A 19,062-nucleotide genomic window follows, 5' to 3' on the forward strand; every position below is an offset into this window, starting at 1 on the left:
TCTTTTGGAGAAACTGTCTGCGTTTTGCAGGCCGCAGCCTATAGTCGCTCCCATAGGGTAACAGAAAACAGACACGGGGAGCTCTGCCAGATTTACCCCCATATGATACACCACCGGGGAGTGCAGCGACGTAAGGATAGATGGACCATCAGGGGCAGAGCTGCAAAAACAAATGAAGTTATCATAAACCAGCATGTCTCTTAATGATGCTGTGATTTAATTTACGCCCTTTTTAAAAAGAAGATTCGTCTAAAAACAGAAGCTATTGCACCAAATGGCTTGTGCAGATTGTATTGCCGGTATCGAGAGAACCATAACACCGCTACCTGACTTCTCTCCGTGCCTCTGCCCTCCACACCAAAGTCCGGTGTCAGAATAACCTAATTAAAGCCTCCCAGGAACTGACAGCTGCTCAGCGCAGCCAGGAATGCAGCATCCTGAGGAGAGTCTCCCCTGATATCATCCTCTCATTCAGGTTGGGTTTTAATGAGAAAATGTTTGTCTTAATCCCCGGGCTGCTAATGAGTGTTTGGCCCGGGGTGTCACTCACCGAGGGGGCCGGGTGGAGACGCAGAGGAGGAGGGGGATACACGGAGGAGGCTTCGGGAACAGCCGCAGGGGCTCAAGTTTCCAACCCCAGGTGTCGTTTTGTTATTTGGATTACATTTAGCCTCCGCTGTCTCGCATGGAGGAACCTTCAGTGACAGACATGGCATCAGACAAGAGGGCCCGATTGTTCCCGCTGAATCAATGTCACTTGGATTAAAAGTCGAAACGAATGGCCCGGCCTCCTTCAATTAGGCGCACAGCTTATAAGGGAATTAATTGGTCTCAGCAAAAAGGAGCCTCTTGTTGTTTGGTAGCGGGGTTTGTTGTTGTTGTTGTTGATCATCTCTGGCAGTCCGGTGGATCAAAGTTGGACTAATTGATCCCAGTCTGATTATCTGCCTGTTTCTCACACAGTTTGGCCCCTTTGATTACTTATGTGGAACCTGGAACAACCCAATTATAGAAGTTCATCAGCAATCTTGTCAGATATTGTGCACATATTTGAATATATCAAAGTCATGCAGCGACTGTAAATTGTAACGTTGTATTAAACTGTACAGGCGTACTGGAGAAGAGAAAAATCCAAACTAGAGTTAAATAGACTAGTTGTACCAGTATACCACATGCACACTTTTAATATAGTGTTATAACAATGTTTTTTCACAATATGATACGTGATGAAAGGCTTTCAGTGTGCAGTTTGTGACCAAACCAACGACTGCCCGGAGACGCAGTAGTTTTCCATTAATACACAAATGCAACGGAAAATGTATCGCAAGCTATTTTGATAATTCACTAATAGTTTAAACGTTTTTCTTTTTAGCACACCATGTTTCATAGCTTCCCAATTGTGACGATTTTCTCTCTTTTTTTTGTTGATATATCTAGATTTTGTAATTGTTGCTAGACTCAAATTTGCCATTTGAAGTTGTTGCCTTTGGCTCTAATAAACTGAGATATCTTCAGACTTAGTGGCAGCTCTAGACTACAGGGAAGTGGACTCAATCCATTATTGAATACCACAGGCTCGCTTCACGTCCCTATAGGAGTGTTATAATATCTTGTGTTTTCTCAGAAACGTCTCAGGCTGAAGTCCCAGGCAAAAACAACAGCAATGACCTGAAAGTGGAGGAAAAGCTGCCCATACAGTTGTACAACCGTCTGCTAAAATCCTGCACATTGTGGACCTTTTTGAAAATGTGCATACCTTTTTAGGCGAAATAGACCTTTACGTCAGGACAGGAAACGCACTTTATTGTCTTTTGGTTACAGAGTCTGATGTGCGTCAGAATGTTGGAGCCTTTTCTTTGTCTTCCTGTAACCAGCTGGACCTTTTGCAATTCAACTTCAAGTTATGTGTGATTGATCTCAGTTACCTGCCAAACAGACATGTAGCAGAGACGAACGCTGCCAGTTTTCAACTATTTGTCTAGAAGCTGGTGGATAGTTTTTCACGCAGTGTGTCGGCGGTGAGTTTCATGTGTTGTAGCCTGTAAAGAAAAGTTCATGTGTGGATTTAGGTATGAAGCCAATAGCAATAGTCTCTCACTCATATCTTAGTTTGGTTTGAAAATGTACTGCGCCATATTGAACCGTGATGTGAGAGTGGAAGAACAGGATTTAACTGGTTTGACTCTCGCCTGTTGTGTTTTTACATCAGGATGGTAAAGTATTGAGATGGAGATGTATTTCCAGATGCAGTTTGAGATTAACAAACAGCCAGCGGTTCCGTCAGGACGGCTGTTGTTGCTCCGATCTCGGTGTTTGTGAGCCAAAGTTCCTGAGGTTTGTCTGCAAAGCTAGGAAGCAGCATTGTTATTGTAGAGGGTGTAACATTGGCATTAATTGACAAAGAAGAAGAAGAAAATCCTTCCTGAGGCTGTGCTTTCATCTCTATGACTGCAGGTAAACTCAGGCAGTCATAACAGCCTGCAGGCAGAATCTGTGAGCCTGCGCGTGTGTGTGCGTGTGTGTGCGTGTGTGTGTGAGTTCCTGTCCAATCAGGGTTATCTCTTTGCACTGGAATGTATTGCTTGTCATTGTGGCCCTCGACTGGCCTCACCTGCATGGTCGTTTTGAGGTTCCTGCATTAGAAGAAGAGGAAAAGTGTGTGTGTGTGTAGGGGATAGTTTACACTTTATAGTTTCAGCAAGTTTTTTTTTCCGGGTTAAATTAATTTTCATAAACTAGCAAGGAACGCACTCATCGCCAAATAAGGCTGCCTCATTTCCCGGAGCCGGACATTGTTGGCCTGTTGACATACGGTGCATTAGTCCTCCAGCGCTGACAGATTGGAGGCTCGGGCTCAGGCCTCGTGCCCCCGGGAGGGTTCCCGTGTCCAGTCAGACATCGGAGAACCAGAGAGGGACACCTGGACCGGCAGGTGGCCGGGCTCTAGGCCCCTCCCCGGGGGTTGCATACCTCTCTCCTCCTGATCCTCCTTGTCAGCCAGGACCACGGAGAGAGGGAGAGAGAGAGAGAGAGAGAGAGGAATGTGAGGGGAATAGAAAAGGCGAAAGTCCTGACAGAGAGTTGGAGAGACAAATTAAACAATCCACGATCAAACGGAGTGAGATTATTAAGGCGAGAGTGAAGAAAAATGGGATGTGAGGAAGGAAAGGAGAGACGGCAGAAATAAAGCTGTGGATGGAGAGAAATTAGCGTTAGTTTGTTAGTCAGTATGTTGATGCCCGTCCACTTCATATCTGTATCATGAATACAGTCACGCTCTCATTCGTTGTCTTAACAGCCTAATGGGGATTATCCAAAGCCTTTAAACAAGCTGAGTTGATTTGTTCCACTACTTAAAGCAAAAGTTAAGAAGCTCTTGATTGGATAATGAAGTTACCAAAGCCATACTCTCACTCTCTCTTCCACACACACACACACACACACACACACACACACACACACACACACACACACACACACACACACACACACACACACACACACACACACACACACACACACAGACAGAGAGTGAGTGCTGTTAGATCATTGATCAACTCCAGACTCGGGTAAGAAAGCAGTGTGTGTGCGTGCGTGTGTGTGAGTGTGTAGACAAATAGCCCCGTGTGTGCGAAGCAGATATTTGGACAAAGATTAGAGGCTGTTATTACGAGCCAAAAGCAACCCAGACGGTCTAATAGATCATTCACACACAGGCACAAGATTACACTCCTGACTGGAGCGCTTCAGCTTAAGCCTCGGTCGGCCACTCATTTTAACTCAACTGCACACATTATTGAAAACTTGTGCACTATAATTCCTTGATAATATTAACTTGCATGATGTATTCCTGTCTGGAGCATGTGTGAACGGAAAAAATAGAAGCGCCAAAGAATCTAGGTTGTGTTCCAGGGCTTTTAACCAACAATCAGATTTTAAAGTGTTGCCCTAGAGAGAGAAAAACCTCATCATTGAAGAATGTCAAACTGGCAGGAGACGACATGATTCAACAGAATAAATCACTGGGCACCAAATTAGTTGGTTATCTGGCCCCTGAGGTTATCACAACTTGGAATTTTCCATCGACGGCGCTCCTCTCTTCTGTCCAAATCGTGTGTGTGTGTGTGTGTGTGTGTGTGTGTGTGCGTGCGTGTGCGTGTGTGTACAGCTTTCCCCCGTCAGGATAATGCACATCCGGGACTCTGAGTGACGGGACAAATGGCAGCTCTGCTGTACCGCACAAATCCAGCTTGTGACACCGAGGGCTCTCTTTTGAAACGGGCCTCCTCCAGCTGTTTCTCCTCTTGAGAAGAGTCTTTCAGACCAGCAGCTTTCACTTTACAACCGTGGAGCCGGCGGTTCATGTCGGTTGCACCATCTCGAACACCGTGGACGCCTCACAACCCTCGCTTTATGTTTAATTTCCTGCCTCTCCATTTTCCAATTCCTCATATCTGTTTTTCCTATAGCGCTCCCCTTCAGTCGTTCCATATAACTTTACGGCTTTTCTCCATTCCCTCATCCCTCTTTCCGTCTCCCTCTGCCTTATCTCAATTTCCTAATGCCTCCCCATATCTGTTTTTCATATAATATTTCACTCGCTCTGCTTTTTTCTCTCTTCCTTCCTCCGTCTCCCACTGAGAGTTGTAGGGCAGTCTCGCTCCTTTTCCCCCTCCTGGTTCCTGCTGAATAATGGGGAGAAATTGCTCTTGATTTATAATTGGTTCCATTCACTCTGATGCATGAGCTGCCAAAGGAGTTTGGGGCCCCATTCACCCCCTCACATCCCCCCCTCCCTCCCTCCCTCCCTCTCTTCCTACGATGCAGGAACACACAAGGAGCAGGCTGCAGATATGTACAGCTATGAAAGTCTATATTAGCATGCATGAATGCCGCGGTGTATGTAGTTTATCTCTCGGGCCGGGCAGAAGTGGTAGCCTGTTTTTTTGCGTGTTGACATTTGGTGTCGGAAAAACTTCCTGAGGTCTGCATATTTATGTGCCTCTGTGAGTATACTTTTACCATGTAATAGGAGTTTGTGTGATTGCTTGCTTATGTGTCATCAATTGTGTGTGTGTGTGTGTGTGTGTGTGTGTGTGTGTGTGCATGTGCATGGAAATAATGGTTGTGGGTACATGAAGTATGCAACAGCATGAGTTTGTGTGAGTTCTGTGTGTGTGTGAGACAGTGACAGCCGTGTACTGAGACTCTTGGTGATCATTTCAAGCTTCTCGGAAAGCAGTGTGTCACTAAAGAAGACACGCACACACACACACTGTACGTGTATCGGTCTAAAGTATTCGGTCTTATTTGAGAAGCTGTACTCTGTGAATGTTTGATATTTATTTCATCTTCATCAGCATGTTTGATGATAAAACAAAATATACAGTCTGTAATACCGTTTTAGGGTCAGCGTGGTTCATTTTCATTATTCTTTCAGATTATCTATCATGTCTACTTTACTGCTATTTCCTGCTTTCTTTCAATCATCTATCCATCCTTTCTGTTCTTCCATCCATTAGTTCATCTTTCTTTTCTTTCCTTCCTTCCTCCGAGCGTTCATTGATCTTTAATCCACCGCTCCTTTCCTTCCCTCTTTCCTCTCATCTGCCATCCTGATTTCTTTCTATGCGTTTATTCTATGCATCCATCTCTCTGTCTCTCTTTCATCCATCCATCCTTTCCTCCCTCCTTCTGATTTCATTGGCTGATGCCACCTCCATCACTGCTTGGTGCATCGAGCTGGCTCGCTCTCCCCCGGCAGTGATGATGATCCCATCCTGTTCCCATGGCCCCGGTGGGCACGCTGGCATCCCACACCAGGCAGAGGAATGTGGGTGGGTTTGTTCGCCGTGGCGCAGTAATTAGCTCTCCGTGGTTAATTCAGCTTCGTTATCTAAATTATGCAAATGCCGCATTGCCTAATTGATTAGAACGCCCCCCTCCTCTACATCGCGGGCCTGTCCAGATCCCTCTCGTTAATCCTCGAGACGCTCTGTAGCTCGTTAGTGTCGGTTTGGGGGCCGAAGGAGGGGTTGGACGGGCATATAGCTCGTTAATACTTTGTGAAGCGTGCGTGTGTGTGTGTGTCTCTGTGTGTGTGTGTGTGTGTGTTATGAAGGAGGAGGGGGTGAATTCTCAACCTCGTTAGGGTTGCTGAGATGCTTTTGATGTGTGATTTTATGGCATGAGAACGAGTGATGTCTCGAGTGGAGGATTTGCACTGGCCCCCTCTCCACCTGTTGAGCAGAGTTTCCATGCCAAGATAAGACTCCAGAAGGTTCCCTTGTGTCCGAGAGATAGATGGGAATGGAGTTGAAGTTTGTTCTCTGCCAAGTTTTTGCTCGTGTGAAGTACAACAGAGAAAATTCTCTACTTCAGTTATGATTATCTGCGATACTTTGAAGTAGAGACAGCCGCATCCAGCAATGCGATCTCTTTGATTTCTGTGTATTCTTGTTATTTTTGACACGATTCCTGACAGTTTCTTCCAATGTATTGCGCTTGTTATAATCTCATCTTGTAAAAGTAAATTACAAGCAATGACATATAACTAACTGAAGCAATTATATACTTATTGCGTACATTGGTTTACTAATTAGAAGGGTGGACATGTTCCCCTATTTTCTGAGAATTTATAGGCTAAACATCTAATCAGAAAAATACGAGACAGAAAAACTCCTTCGTATCAGCCCCATCTACAAACATTCTTTGTCCTTGTTGAAGTCTTGTTGCTCTTTTCCCTGCGTGATGGGCTGATGCTGGAGCGGGTGTGTTGGTTTGTTAAGCAACCCCCCGGACCCTCTTCACCCTCTTCACCCTCTTCACCCGCGTCCACTCGGCACAAACGCGGGCCAAACCGAGAGACCAGCAATCGCATTGACGGAGCGAGGGGAAAATATGTTGGGACATTCAGCGCCGCTCCCACAAACACACCCTCTCTTTGACGAGGCCCCGCTCTCTCTCTCCTCCTGCTCGCCCGCCGGTTGACATCCTCTCTATTAATTTCAGTCGCCGTTCTGCTTTCTCAGTCAACCTCTCCCCTCCCGCCCCAAATGCCTCCATAAACCCCCTTCACCCATCTCACATCAATCCATAAAGCCATTGAACCCCCCCCCCCCCCCCCTTTCTCTCTCTGCCTCCCCAAACTCTCCACACACTACTCTCAAACCTCTTGGTCATTGAGCCCCCCCCCCCCCCCCCCTCCTCCCTCTCCTCTTTGGTCATTGAGCAGGGCCCATCAGCTCTTCCCCGGGCCCTTCAGAGTAACGTCTCCCCTTTCTCCAGGGGTCTGCGGGGTCTTTGTCCGTGCGCCGGCTCACTGCTTTACAATGACTCTCCACTCTATTAAGGTGCGTTCTGCCTGTTAGCGTCGCCAGGGGCAACTGGCCTCCCGCATGGCAGCTATGCGGCACGGCATTGTGGGCCGCGGGCCCGAGCGGAGCAGTTGAACCCCCGGCACTCCTCACACTTGACACCGCATGTGTTTATCTAAAGGGGGGGGGGGGGGCTTTGTGGTGTTTGGAGAACCTCGACGTAAGAGGGTGGGGGGCGGGGGGGGGCCTCAGGGTGTAAAAAGACGTAAAACGGAGGGAGGAGGGAGGGCAAGAGGGGCATTTGGAGAAGGTGATAAATATTCAACAGCTCAGCTCCTCAGAAGGAGTTACTACCCTGCTGCCCCTCCAGCACCACCACCCCTCCTGTGTCCCCTCTCCATGCCAGAAAGCAGATGGAATGTGAGAGCTCAGGGAGGTGGCTCCAGTCTGGTTTTATCCAATTAGCAGGGTTGTCAAAATGAATTTATCCACGGAGGCAGGGGGACAATGGGACTGGCAGTGGCCCGGGAGAACAGGGGCCCCGGTGTCTTTACTTAGCACGCTCACAATGAACTTCTGTCAAGTGACTCTCTCCCACAATGACATATAAGGCACTCGCATACCTCCACTCGCGTTGCGTGCCTGCACACCATCGACACAACCCGGAGTCTCTCTGTGATATACACACTTTTTAAGTCCTTTGGCTTGGGTCAAAGTCGAGGCACAGGTTAAGTCAAAAGTCTTCAAAATGTATAAAAAGTCAAGTTGCTTTTTCGGTGTCTGAATGTTTATTAAAACGACAGCCTTTTAACGCACCAATCCTTTATCGTATGTTATTAATGTGACGCCCATTGCTGTGGCAATGAAAGCTACAGAAAACACTGAATTTGTCGAATGACATTGACAAGGAATTGTATTTAATGAGGATCAGTGACATGGTGGCTTTTTGTTATTAAACAGCATGAGGATAATCTCTCAAATGTTAAAGTCCAAAACGGCCGTACAATAAACTATCCTACGAATTACAAGTAAACCCAAGAATTGAACCAGAGCGTTTCTGCATCAGGGTCTCAAGGCAGAGCTCAGAGTAGTCAAGTGTCAGTTCCTCACCATGATGACTCAAATAGCTTCACTCCCCTGTAATCATAAAACTGGCAGAGTTGAGCAGTTCACACAGTTCTCCTCACTGCGCTGTCACTGGAGTGTGTTCTAATCCTACAACGCAGCGTTGTTCATGAGGCCGTTATACAACAGTCGACGGGACACATTAACACACTCTGGCATTCCCTCGCTTCTTAATTTAGGAGAGCTGTCTGTGAGTCTGCTCTGGTTTTTATCAGTCTCGCTGATGCGTGGGAGGCTTCTTCTCCCTCTCCGACGTCTGTGACTTCTCCTGGAAGGATGGATGGAAAGAGTTGGACGTGGATGTCGGGCCAACTTTTCATCTCAAAGCAGAGAATCCGCTAAGCAAACACAAAACCCAGATGATAGATGAATCAGACGGACGGACGGGCTCGGAGGAGTACGGCTGTCTTTAGGGAGCGATGATGTACGAGGGCCCTTCGCATACCGCCGCTACAACAAAGCTCTCCCCGTTTCTATCGCTGCCGCTGTCTCTCTGTCGTTGCGTTTATTAGTCGGGGGAGAGGTCTCGTTGGCGAAGTAGTGTGTCCTGCTGTGCGTCCGGGAGGCGGGCTGACTGGTGTGGTTCACGGTTAGTGACTCTGACGGTTGGGACAGGTGCTCCATACAGTTGTGTGTTTCTTTTTATGGGCAGCTGTCCCGGGTTGTGTCCGTAGAGCGACCGGCCGCTGAAGCCGCAGACCTTCAGCTTTTGCTTCCTGGTTCTACAGCAGCTGGCTGTTTGTTTATGGACGGATGATGGGCCACTCTGAGTGGACCACTGAGTGAATCACAGCGTACATATGTGTGCAGTGGACTGAAACTACGGGTTATTTTCAATATTGAGAACACTAAATATGCCTGTCACAGTTCCGCTGTTGCGTTGTGACATCCTCAAAGTGCTTGTTTTATCTAACAGTCCAATAAGAAAGATGGTAACTTGCATGAACACGAAAGAGTGAAAAGCAGCCAGAGAACATACAGAGAACTCTTTATTATATTTAAGCTCGTTGTTTTTGGCTTTTAGGCCAGAAACTCTTTTGAGTCACTCATTGGCTTTTTTCGGTTACAGCTTTTTGCAGTTATCTGCTCAGAGTTGCTGTTAAAAATTGTAGCCGCTAAAGAGACAGATATTTACTTCAGGAGTTGGAGACCAAAGACTGAACGAAAGATAGTAAACATTTGACTCATCAGGTTGTCAGAAACACAAGTCCAAATCAATGCTGATGTTGCTTCATATATTCGCTGTTTGTGTAAATAAGCAAGTGTTTGCTAACGAGTTCAACATATTACCTGAAAACGGCCACAAATGTGTTATTGCTGGATTAATAACTGAATAAACCAGCTTGATCGACTAGTCAGTGCTACATTGTGTAAGTTGGACTGGAGCGTTCCTAAGCTGTTCGTGTCGTGAGAATTAACAATCTGAAATTGTTTACACATATTCATAGTATGCAATCAAAGTGCAGTGGAGTAATGTGTGGCTCGGTGTGGCCGTTGGCGGAGTTAACGGCAGTTTTTCCATCAGCCTGCTGCTTTGCTCATTTTCAATAAATGTGCCAGGCAGCTAAACATTTTCACTGCTGCCATTAGATGATGAAGGTGCACTGTAAGAGTTTCCATTCTCTTACTGTCCTGCTTTGGCCCCTTATGTGTGTGTGTGTGTGTGTGTGTGTGTGTGTGCGTGTGCGTGTGCGTGTGCGTGTGTAGTCCCGAGCCCGAGCTTCATTAATCATCTCCTTGCCATAATAAGATCAGGACAAATATGCATGAGAACGTTGTGTGCTCCCATTTGCAGTAGATTGTCGCAGGACACTTCATGCCCTGAGTGTGTGCATGTTCAAATGCATGCATGTATGTATACGGTAGAGAGAGAGAGAGAGAGAGAGAGAAGAAGAGAGAGAGAGAGAGAGAGAGAGAGAGAGATTCAGTCTTGCAGGACCACCCTCCTCATCCTGACGGGAAGTTGTTAGTTTAACCTGACAGGAAAGAATTTGGGAAACTTGGCAGTAAGCGACAAGGGAGAGAGCAAAGCTCCCCTCTCTACGTTAACCGTTAATAGACTGCCTATTAACATCGTCCTCTCCATTTTCCTCCCGATACATACTGCAACCATAAAACAACCCTCCACCTCGCACACGCTCCTCGCCGCTGTGATATATATTTCCTCCCCCGTGCCCCTCCCCATCCTGCCTCTCATTAGTTGTTCTTTGTCCCGACTCCTGAATGCAGCCTGTGTTTCCCTCCCCCGCCCCTCCTCCTGGACCCTCTACCTGTATCGGTTACACCTGAGCGGGAAGGTGGAGGGGTCGGGTTACGGCCCACAGAATGAGGGCGCCCCTTTGATGACTGCAGGCTGGATGTGCGGGTGCAGGCGGAGGAGATGGGGTCAGCGTTGAGATGGGGGCTGACAGAAAAGAAAGGCTTTATTTGTGTCTGGAGTTTGGCTGCTGAGGGTACCGCAGAGTGCACCGCCTCGCCTGGGTTGTGTTTCATTAATGGCTGCCTGTTTGTGTACGTGTGTGTGTATACAAGTAAGATAGAGAGCAGCTGATGTATGAATCTCGCTCCACTGTTTAAAATGGATGATGTATGATTCCATGTAGCCTTGTTCTCTATGCAGTTATGTCTCTCGCTCTCTGTGTGTGAATAAAGTGGTTTGTGTTGTTTGTTTTGAGTGTACCAAGTCTGTAAATGACCCTCTGACCTGCCTCTGTGTGTGTTTCAGGGGGCAGTGTATGGAAGATGTCTGGAAAGCGAGACTGGACTCCGTGGATGAAAAAGAGAAGGGCTCCAGTGTTGTGCGCTCTGGGTGCAGTACTACTGTGCTGCCTGCAGAGCGGCGCCTCTGTCCCCGGTGAGTAGACGAGCTGAGAATATAGTACATGTTTTGTGTTTTCTGCCACCGTTTAAAAATGCACATTACTTACTCAATCTATGCCCACTTTATGAATGCCTTTACGTTAGTTTTTCCAAACACCTGGAGCAGGAAAACTAAATATTCTGGCTCAGTCACAGGGGGCGGGGTGTTTTTTTACACGTATCTTGGCAGCAGCAACAGCAGTTTATTTGAAATGCGGTGAAGAAGTGGGTAGTTTGCGTGATCCCTACTAGCCGTCACGGACAAACTGAAAACAAAAAGATGTGTTGTGTTTCGAGCTGCATTGATTAGCTCATTAATCCATTAGCAGATCCAAAGCAAATGAATGGACAGCTGGTCGACAGGAATTTGTCGAGTAAAATAAAACATTTAATGGTTCCAAGTTGTAAAATGTAAGAATTCGCTGCGTTTGAGCACATTCTTTGCTTTTAGACGGGTCGATAATTGAAATAATTGTGAGTCGCAGCCTTTTATGTATTGTCTTAAGGGTATCAAGATGTCTTATTTGCTTCTGAGTTCTGTGTTTTAATCTTTGTCCCCAGACGAGGGGCCGTTGTTCGGGGAAGAGCCCATGTCCGTGGTGCAAAAGCTGGGAGGCAGCGTGAATCTGCGCTGCAGTGCCCAACCCGCCTCCGCCAACATCAGCTGGCGCCTCAATGGGCAGGAGCTGGTGGACGGACATATGGGTGTCGTGCTGGGGCCCAACAGCCTTTTCATCCCCGCACTCTCCAACCTGACAGTGGGCAGATACCAGTGTGTGGCCAGCGCCAGCACAGGAGCCTTAGCCAGTGTGCCCGCTAACGTCACCGCTGCCAGTGAGTACCACCCACACAAAGTTCAGACAAATAAACACAAACACACAACCCTTTTTGGTTTGTTAGAGTAACCAGAGAACCCCTTTGATTAAATTTTCTTTGAATAAAACATAAACAATGAAGGGACGGTATTTGTTGGCTTCAAATCTTCACCAATGCAACGCGGTAAACCTTGTTCTTTTTCCACTGCTGTGAGCCTTAACTACAGCTCTGGTCATGATCAGCAACTGATCACTGTTCATACCCCCAGATAGTCCGTCAGTCTGTGTCGTTAAATGCAACATCTGCTTTTATAGAGCGTCATATTGATCCAATGGAGCGAAAGTGAATTATTCTCACCCCTGACGTTTTTAGCGTGCTGGTCCGAGTGTGTGGTGTTATATTTGATATGCATCATGGGACTAAGAAGGGGGCCTGAAGCGGTGTAACTTGAGTCTGAGGAATGGAGGGGACCTGGGGGCCGGTCAGAGCAGGGAAGAGGGGACCAGGACTCCGGCCTGGGGGCCCCCTGCTTCTACCGGCCCCTCTGCTCCACACAACACCACATTCCTCTCCACAGGACCCGACAGCGGGGCTCGCCAAAAATTATGGCCCCGTAATTGGGTGGAGGCCTGGGGGGGAGATAAGAGTGGGTGAGGGGGTGGACAGAGGATACTCCCCCACTAGGAGGCATGAGGTGTAAAACACTGTGAACTGTATTGTTTTACATGTAGTGATGTGATGTATGAGGCTGCCATAGCTGGAGAAACTGGAGGTGTTTTAGGCCAGTCGAGACAAGATCCTCACACAAGATGAGACGTGATGTCACATTCTCTGTCTCCTTGAAGGCCTCCATAACCTGACACACGCGCACATTTCTCTCCCTTTGCGCATTTTTCACTCTTCACCCTGTCACTTTCTCTCCTCTTGCCTCCTTTCATTATCGTTCACTTTCCCTCCTCTTTTGTCATCTTCAGCTCGTGTTTTTTTTCTCTCTCTTCCCTCGTTTCTTTTCTTGCACAAAGGCAGTAAAAGTTATTGATAGTTTCACCAGTGGATAAATTGTGTTGAGATTACCACATGTGGAGCCAGACTGCCCCCCCCCCCCTCTCCCAAAAAAACCCTTTTCTAATTTAATAACTCGGCCACCCCCAAACCGCCTAAGGAATTGCTCCACGGGGAGTGTGTACGTGCCTGTCTTTCCATGTGAGCTCTCTTAGCTGTACGCACATGTTTTTTGTGATCAGGATAGGTTGGTTCCAGACCCTCCACGCTATCCGCCTCTAATGCATCGGGGCTTTTTTGGCATAGGTTAAAAGCTCTCTGCTTGAATTCTTGTGCAGACAATCACCCTCCCCTTCTGCTGCAGAAAACAGAGACATGTATCTGCACAACACATTGCACAAACATGTTATAATACAGACACACACACACACACACACACACACACACACACACACACACACACACACACAGGCCTCCTACTGCTACACATAAAGATGATGAATGCACTGTCTCTGTAGAAATATTTAAGCCTGGCTTGCCAAGCTGCCCTGGTGCGGGAGGTCTGCTTCACTTTATGAATGTCATCAATCCTCCATCCCTGCAGGACACACACACACACACACACACACACACACACACACACACATGCACACACACAGGAATACATATGTGCATGCTCACATGCACACACTCACACCTGAGAGGCACCCATGCAGGGTTCTTCCTGTGGAGAATGTGGGGCGTTAAGAGTTGTGGGGGGGTGAAAAGGTGTAACTGGAGGAATGTTGAAGAAGCAGGCAGGAGGAGGAAGGTGGGATGGGTAAGATATGAGGGCGAGGGGCTGTAAAAACAACACCTAATTGATTTAGCAAATGGAGCGCCTCACCGGCCCCTCTTTAAGGCTTTCCCCCCCAACACACACACACACACACACACACACACACACACACATATATACACACACACACACACACACACACACACACACACACACACACACACACACACACACACACACACACACACACACACTGCTTAGCTTGACATGTCCTGGCTGGGATTCTCATCTTTCAGAATAAGAGCTGAAACGGCGTCGGAGATGGAGTTGTGTTTTTGTGGGTGTGTTTTTCCCTTTAAAGCTCCCCAGACAGAGAGGCAGACCCAACATGCATTGTGAATAAATCAGCTGCTGGCAGTGAAGGTGTTTGTTCAGTGCTTTGAGGACCTCACCTGGTCGTCCCTATCAGTAGACACCCTGGCCTTTACTAAACTGGACTTATTGAATTAGAGCTGTATACAAAATTTCATCAGCTGACAGTATATACCAGCAGCTTGGTCTTCTTGCCAGAGAGAGCGGCTGGTCCAAGAAAAACACGGCAGTTTTAGCACCTCTGGAAAGAATGAAGAGGCAATGTTTGTTAAGAATAAATCAAAAAGGGCTGGTAGACGTTTAATTACGTTCCTGCAGAAGTTTTATTTATCTTTCATTTCACTGCTCGACTCCTTCATGACAAATTTCTCCAGTTGTTGCTTTGTTTTTCCTCCCCTGTGCTGTTGCCTTCCTCCTTTCTCCTTTTTGGAGTCTCATTTTAGTTTCCCTCTTGCGTCAAATCTCTAAAATGGCAGCGTCCCCCCGCTAAGATTTTTGTGGGTTTTTCTTTTTCTTTCCGGCTCCTTAAGAGCAGAGTTTTGCTGCTTCCTCCCAAACCCAAATGGATATCTTTCTTTGAAACTCTATAGGATGGACACCTCTCACCTTTGACCCCATGGCCAGGCCTCTGGGCCACTCTGAGGGAGTTTAGAAGGTCAGAGGTCACATGAGTGTCTGCTGTGTAGACTGTGTGTCTGTGGGACACAGTCGCAGCACATGGCCCCAGTAATCCCACTCCACCCATTTCCCACAGAATCTGAACCGACTCCAGTCCCAGTATAATGTTTGACAGGATTAATGACACCTACTCGAATGTTACAGACACCACTTTCAGGCTTTCGACTTCTCCAAAGAGATATTATTGAATGAAGCAGAAAAATGAGCAAGAACTCTCCATTCCTGTGACTTAAAGCAGATCATGTAAGACGACCGAAGAGAAAGAGATGACTAAATGGAGGTTGTCTTTCAAAAGGAGGCACTTTGGAGGAGTTGTGGGAGTGTGGTTACGATACAATGAGGACACCCAACATGGAACCGGCACAGTTATCATACAGTTTATTATTGCTGGGATCACTGTGGTTTCTTCTCAAGCGAGAACTGACTGCAGTCAGATGTGATTTACGCTGCGCGGCGCGACGATGAAAGACGGGGACTTGTGTTGCAGTGATGTGACGGCACTGACTTTTCCCTCTCGCCCGCGTGTTTTTCAGAGCTGCGGGATTTCGAGCCCGATGACCAGCAGGACATCGAGGTCGACGAAGGCAACACGGCTGTTATCGAATGTCACCTCCCGGAAAGCCAGCCCAAGGCTCAGGTCCGCTACAGCGTCAAACAGGAGTGGCTGGAAACATCCAAAGGTACGGCGCTGCTCCAGTTCAATAAGATCTCCCGAAATCTCTCCCGACTTCCCGCCTAATTCGGTCTTCATAATTTACCGGAATGCTATAATCCTGCTATCTGGACCATTACGAAAGCGCCGATAAGGGTTTTATCTCGACTGTTGAAACATGGGAATTGCAGTTGTTTATTTTTCAAACTATTTACTTCTAAGTCGCTTGGAGGAGAAGAAAAGCTCCAGTGGTTTGTGGCTGGTATGCTGATGATGCCTGGGAGCTGTAGGTACTGATATCTGCAGCTTATCTGTGAGGAAATGAATACCACATTGACAGCATTCACTGACTCCCTCGGTCAGACTCTGGGGCGCCACCTTGTGGTCTCTGCCCACTTGCAAACATGCGGTGGAATGGCACACAGTACTCGTATTACAGTGTTTCACAATATGGACTCAATTCTTCTGCAATTCCCTCACTGTCTGAGTCACATCCATGTATTTTCTTTTTGTTTCCACATACGTACGCATTTAAGTTGAACAACATTCATGTTCAACCTGATCTCGTGTGTTTGCTGTGACAGTATTGCTGGTCCAGCACAATGTACGGGCGAAGAAAAGCATTAGCAGAGGACAGAGAATTGTATTGTAATTGTGTCATTTGCACATTTAGCATTTTGAAAAACCGTAAAGAGTGCAATGCTAACCTTTTTGGGTCCAAAGCATTAGCTGCCTTTACATCAGCTGACCATAAATGTACACTCTTAGTAATTTCTAGGTTTTCTCTGACATCTGTTTTTTTTTTTTTCTGTAGGGAACTACCTCATCATGCCATCAGGGAACCTGCAGATAGCCAACGCCACGCAAGACGATGAGGGGCCCTACAAGTGTGCTGCCTACAACCCCATCACTCAGGAGGTCAAAACATCCACCTCCACTGACCGCCTGCGCATACGCCGTGAGTCATCGCCGCTAACAGCAAGGGCTTGATTAGCGTTGCTGTTTTTAATGAAAACACAATTTAAAGATGTGCAAAAATGTCCTTTTTGAAATATTAACAGGTCCGTCAATAAGTAATGACATCAGAAAGGACGTTATTTGAGAGCTCGTTCCTGGAGACACATGTGGTGCATGTGGTGCTTCTTCAAAGGCACAGATGAAAGTGCTTGGACTTCACGTTGTGATTTAAATCCTTTGTATTCTGGATGCAGTTTCAGCTGCAGCATGCATGCCAGCAATTTTTTAAAGAAATGGAGGAGAAAGATGGATCCATGTGCACAGAGCTTTTCTCATCCTATTGATGTCATGTGCCTCATCTTTTCCAGGCTCCACCTCAGAAGCAGCTCGCATCATTTACCCGCCGGCGTCTCGTTCCATCATGGTGACCAAAGGCCAGCGGCTGGTATTGGAATGTGTGGCCAGTGGCATCCCCACTCCTCAGGTCGTATGGGCAAAAGATGGGCAGGACTTGCGTTCCCACAACAAGACGCGCTACCTGCTCAGCAACCTGCTGATCGACGCGGTGGGCGAGGCCGACTCGGGCACGTACATTTGCCGAGCGGACAACGGCATCGGCTCGGCCAGCGCTGCAACAGTGCTTTACGACGTGCAAGTGTTCGGTGAGTAAACCTGAAGAGTGCAGTAAAGGCGTGTTGTGCGTTTGCTTCCCTGAGCTCCATGTGATTCATTTCATAGTCTTCTATAAATACCTCGGTTAAATGCAGATTCCAGTAAGGGCTTTTCATACTGAAAGGAGTTTGTTCATTTGACTCCCCAATGTTTTTTTAATGAGTACAGTTTTGTCTGTGTCATGGATTTAATAATTAGACTGACTCCTGTTTGAGGGGCCAGAGAGGACAGCGGCCTGTATGTGTGCACACAGTCGTGTGTGTGTGTGTGTGTGTGTGTGTGTGGGAGCGATGTAAGCCTGGGCGGTGTTGTGTAAGAATAAGTTTGTGGAGACAGAGCGCACTGTTCTCCAGCAGGACTTGAGTGAGTAGGTCTAGGTTATGGATGACTGTTTTTACAGTGATTTTCTGTGTGTGTGTGTGTGTGTGTGTGTGTGTGTGTGTGTGTGTGTGTGTGTGTGTGTGTGTGTGTGTGTGTGTCTTGTGGGCTTGTCTCTCTGCAGCTGGCTCTTATTAAAGCCAGAGAGCTGCTGTAGCTGTAATGAGCTCTGTCTTTTTCCTGATTCACAAGCAGCCAACCATCAACTCGCTGGCCTGGCTCTGCCTGCCTGGCTCTCTGCACCCCCTGTCATACAGCCTTCACACACACACACATGCGTGCATGATTTAGATTTTACACACACACACATGCTTATACACATGACTTTGTTGGAGCTTGAACTTTAAAAAGCAAAAAAAAAAAAAATAGTTGTAATTCGTAGAATAATAGAGTTCTGTTGAACGATTAATCTCCTCAGCTCTAAGGAAAATACCCTCCAGCAGCCTGGACACAAACACACCTATGCACACATTAACGTTCAGGTTTTCGAACCAGCCTCCTCACTGTGTTTTTCTGTCCTGCAGAGCCTCCTCAGGTGACTGTGGAGCTGCAGCAGCAGGAGGTCGTGTACGGCGAGACGGTGCGGTTCACGTGCCAGGCGCGCGGTAAACCCACCCCCTCAGTGATGTGGCTTCACAACGCGCGCCCCCTCGCGCCGTCTCCTCGCCACCGCTTGTCCTCCCGGGCGCTGCGTGTCTCCAACGTGGGCCCTCAGGATGACGGACTGTACCAGTGCATGGCTGAGAACGGGGTGGGCAGCTCGCAGGCCTCTGCTCGCCTCATCACAGTTTCAACCGGTAAGTCCGAAAACGTATAGATGCTTTATTAGAAATGTTGTTTCACGTCGCAGCCTCTTTTTTTTAAATTTTTTTTTAGATTTTATGATTTATTTCTTCTCTTTCTAGGGATTTCATCCAGGGTGAAGCTGCCCTCAATCTATCGGCCGCTCAGCCCCGATAAGGTGCTGCGAGAGCAGCCGCCTGTGAGGGCCGGGGCCGCGGGGGCCATGTTGCCTCTTGACTGCTCCGAGCTGCCAGGTCACATCCTACCGGCAGAGGCCCCCATCATCCTGAGCCTGCCACGCACGGGCAAGGCGGACTACTATGAACTCACCTGGAGGCCGCGGCATGAACGAGGAGTCCCCGTGCTGGAGTATATGGTCAAATTCAGAAAGGTATTGCAATCGGTTCACTGCGCTCTCTGTTTAAACGCATGAATAAATAATGTGTTCTTCCTTTCCGTTCTTTGTCGGTAACTCTCTCCTCTCTCTCTTTCAGGTGGGCGATCTTCAAGCAGACTGGACTTCGAGCAGTATCTCAGGCGCCCTCCACAAGCTGACTCTGGCTAAGCTGCAGCCAGACAGCCTGTATGAGGTGGAGATGGCTGCCAAAAACTGTGCCGGTTTGGGACAACCTGCTATGATGACCTTCAGAACTGGCAAAGGTAAAGAAAAAAGG

General features: G+C 47.6%; 1 protein-coding gene across 4 annotated transcripts in view; it reads left to right on the plus strand.

The window, feature by feature from the left end:
• Positions 1-19,062, plus strand: part of boc (BOC cell adhesion associated, oncogene regulated) — a 45,161-nt gene that overhangs the window by 21,267 nt on the left and 4,832 nt on the right. For 2 of the 4 annotated variants that reach the window (XM_068582259.1, XM_068582260.1), the window contains exons 1-9: positions 4,908-5,006; positions 11,167-11,295; positions 11,862-12,134; positions 15,480-15,626; positions 16,413-16,556; positions 16,924-17,217; positions 18,130-18,402; positions 18,511-18,779; positions 18,883-19,048. In XM_068582259.1, the coding sequence (XP_068438360.1) occupies positions 4,997-5,006; positions 11,167-11,295; positions 11,862-12,134; positions 15,480-15,626; positions 16,413-16,556; positions 16,924-17,217; positions 18,130-18,402; positions 18,511-18,779; positions 18,883-19,048 (1,705 nt within the window). In that variant the 5' untranslated portion in view covers positions 4,908-4,996. Of the gene's footprint in view, positions 1-4,907; positions 5,007-11,166; positions 11,296-11,861; positions 12,135-15,479; positions 15,627-16,412; positions 16,557-16,923; positions 17,218-18,129; positions 18,403-18,510; positions 18,780-18,882; positions 19,049-19,062 lie in introns of those variants that run through there. The other 2 variants (XM_068582262.1, XM_068582261.1) reach the window with 1 other exon arrangement.

This window comes from Clinocottus analis, unplaced genomic scaffold (assembly GCF_023055335.1).
Source record: "Clinocottus analis isolate CAN_PGR_092001 unplaced genomic scaffold, fCliAna1.0.p SCAF_18, whole genome shotgun sequence".
Taxonomy (NCBI): Eukaryota; Metazoa; Chordata; class Actinopteri; order Perciformes; family Cottidae; genus Clinocottus; species Clinocottus analis.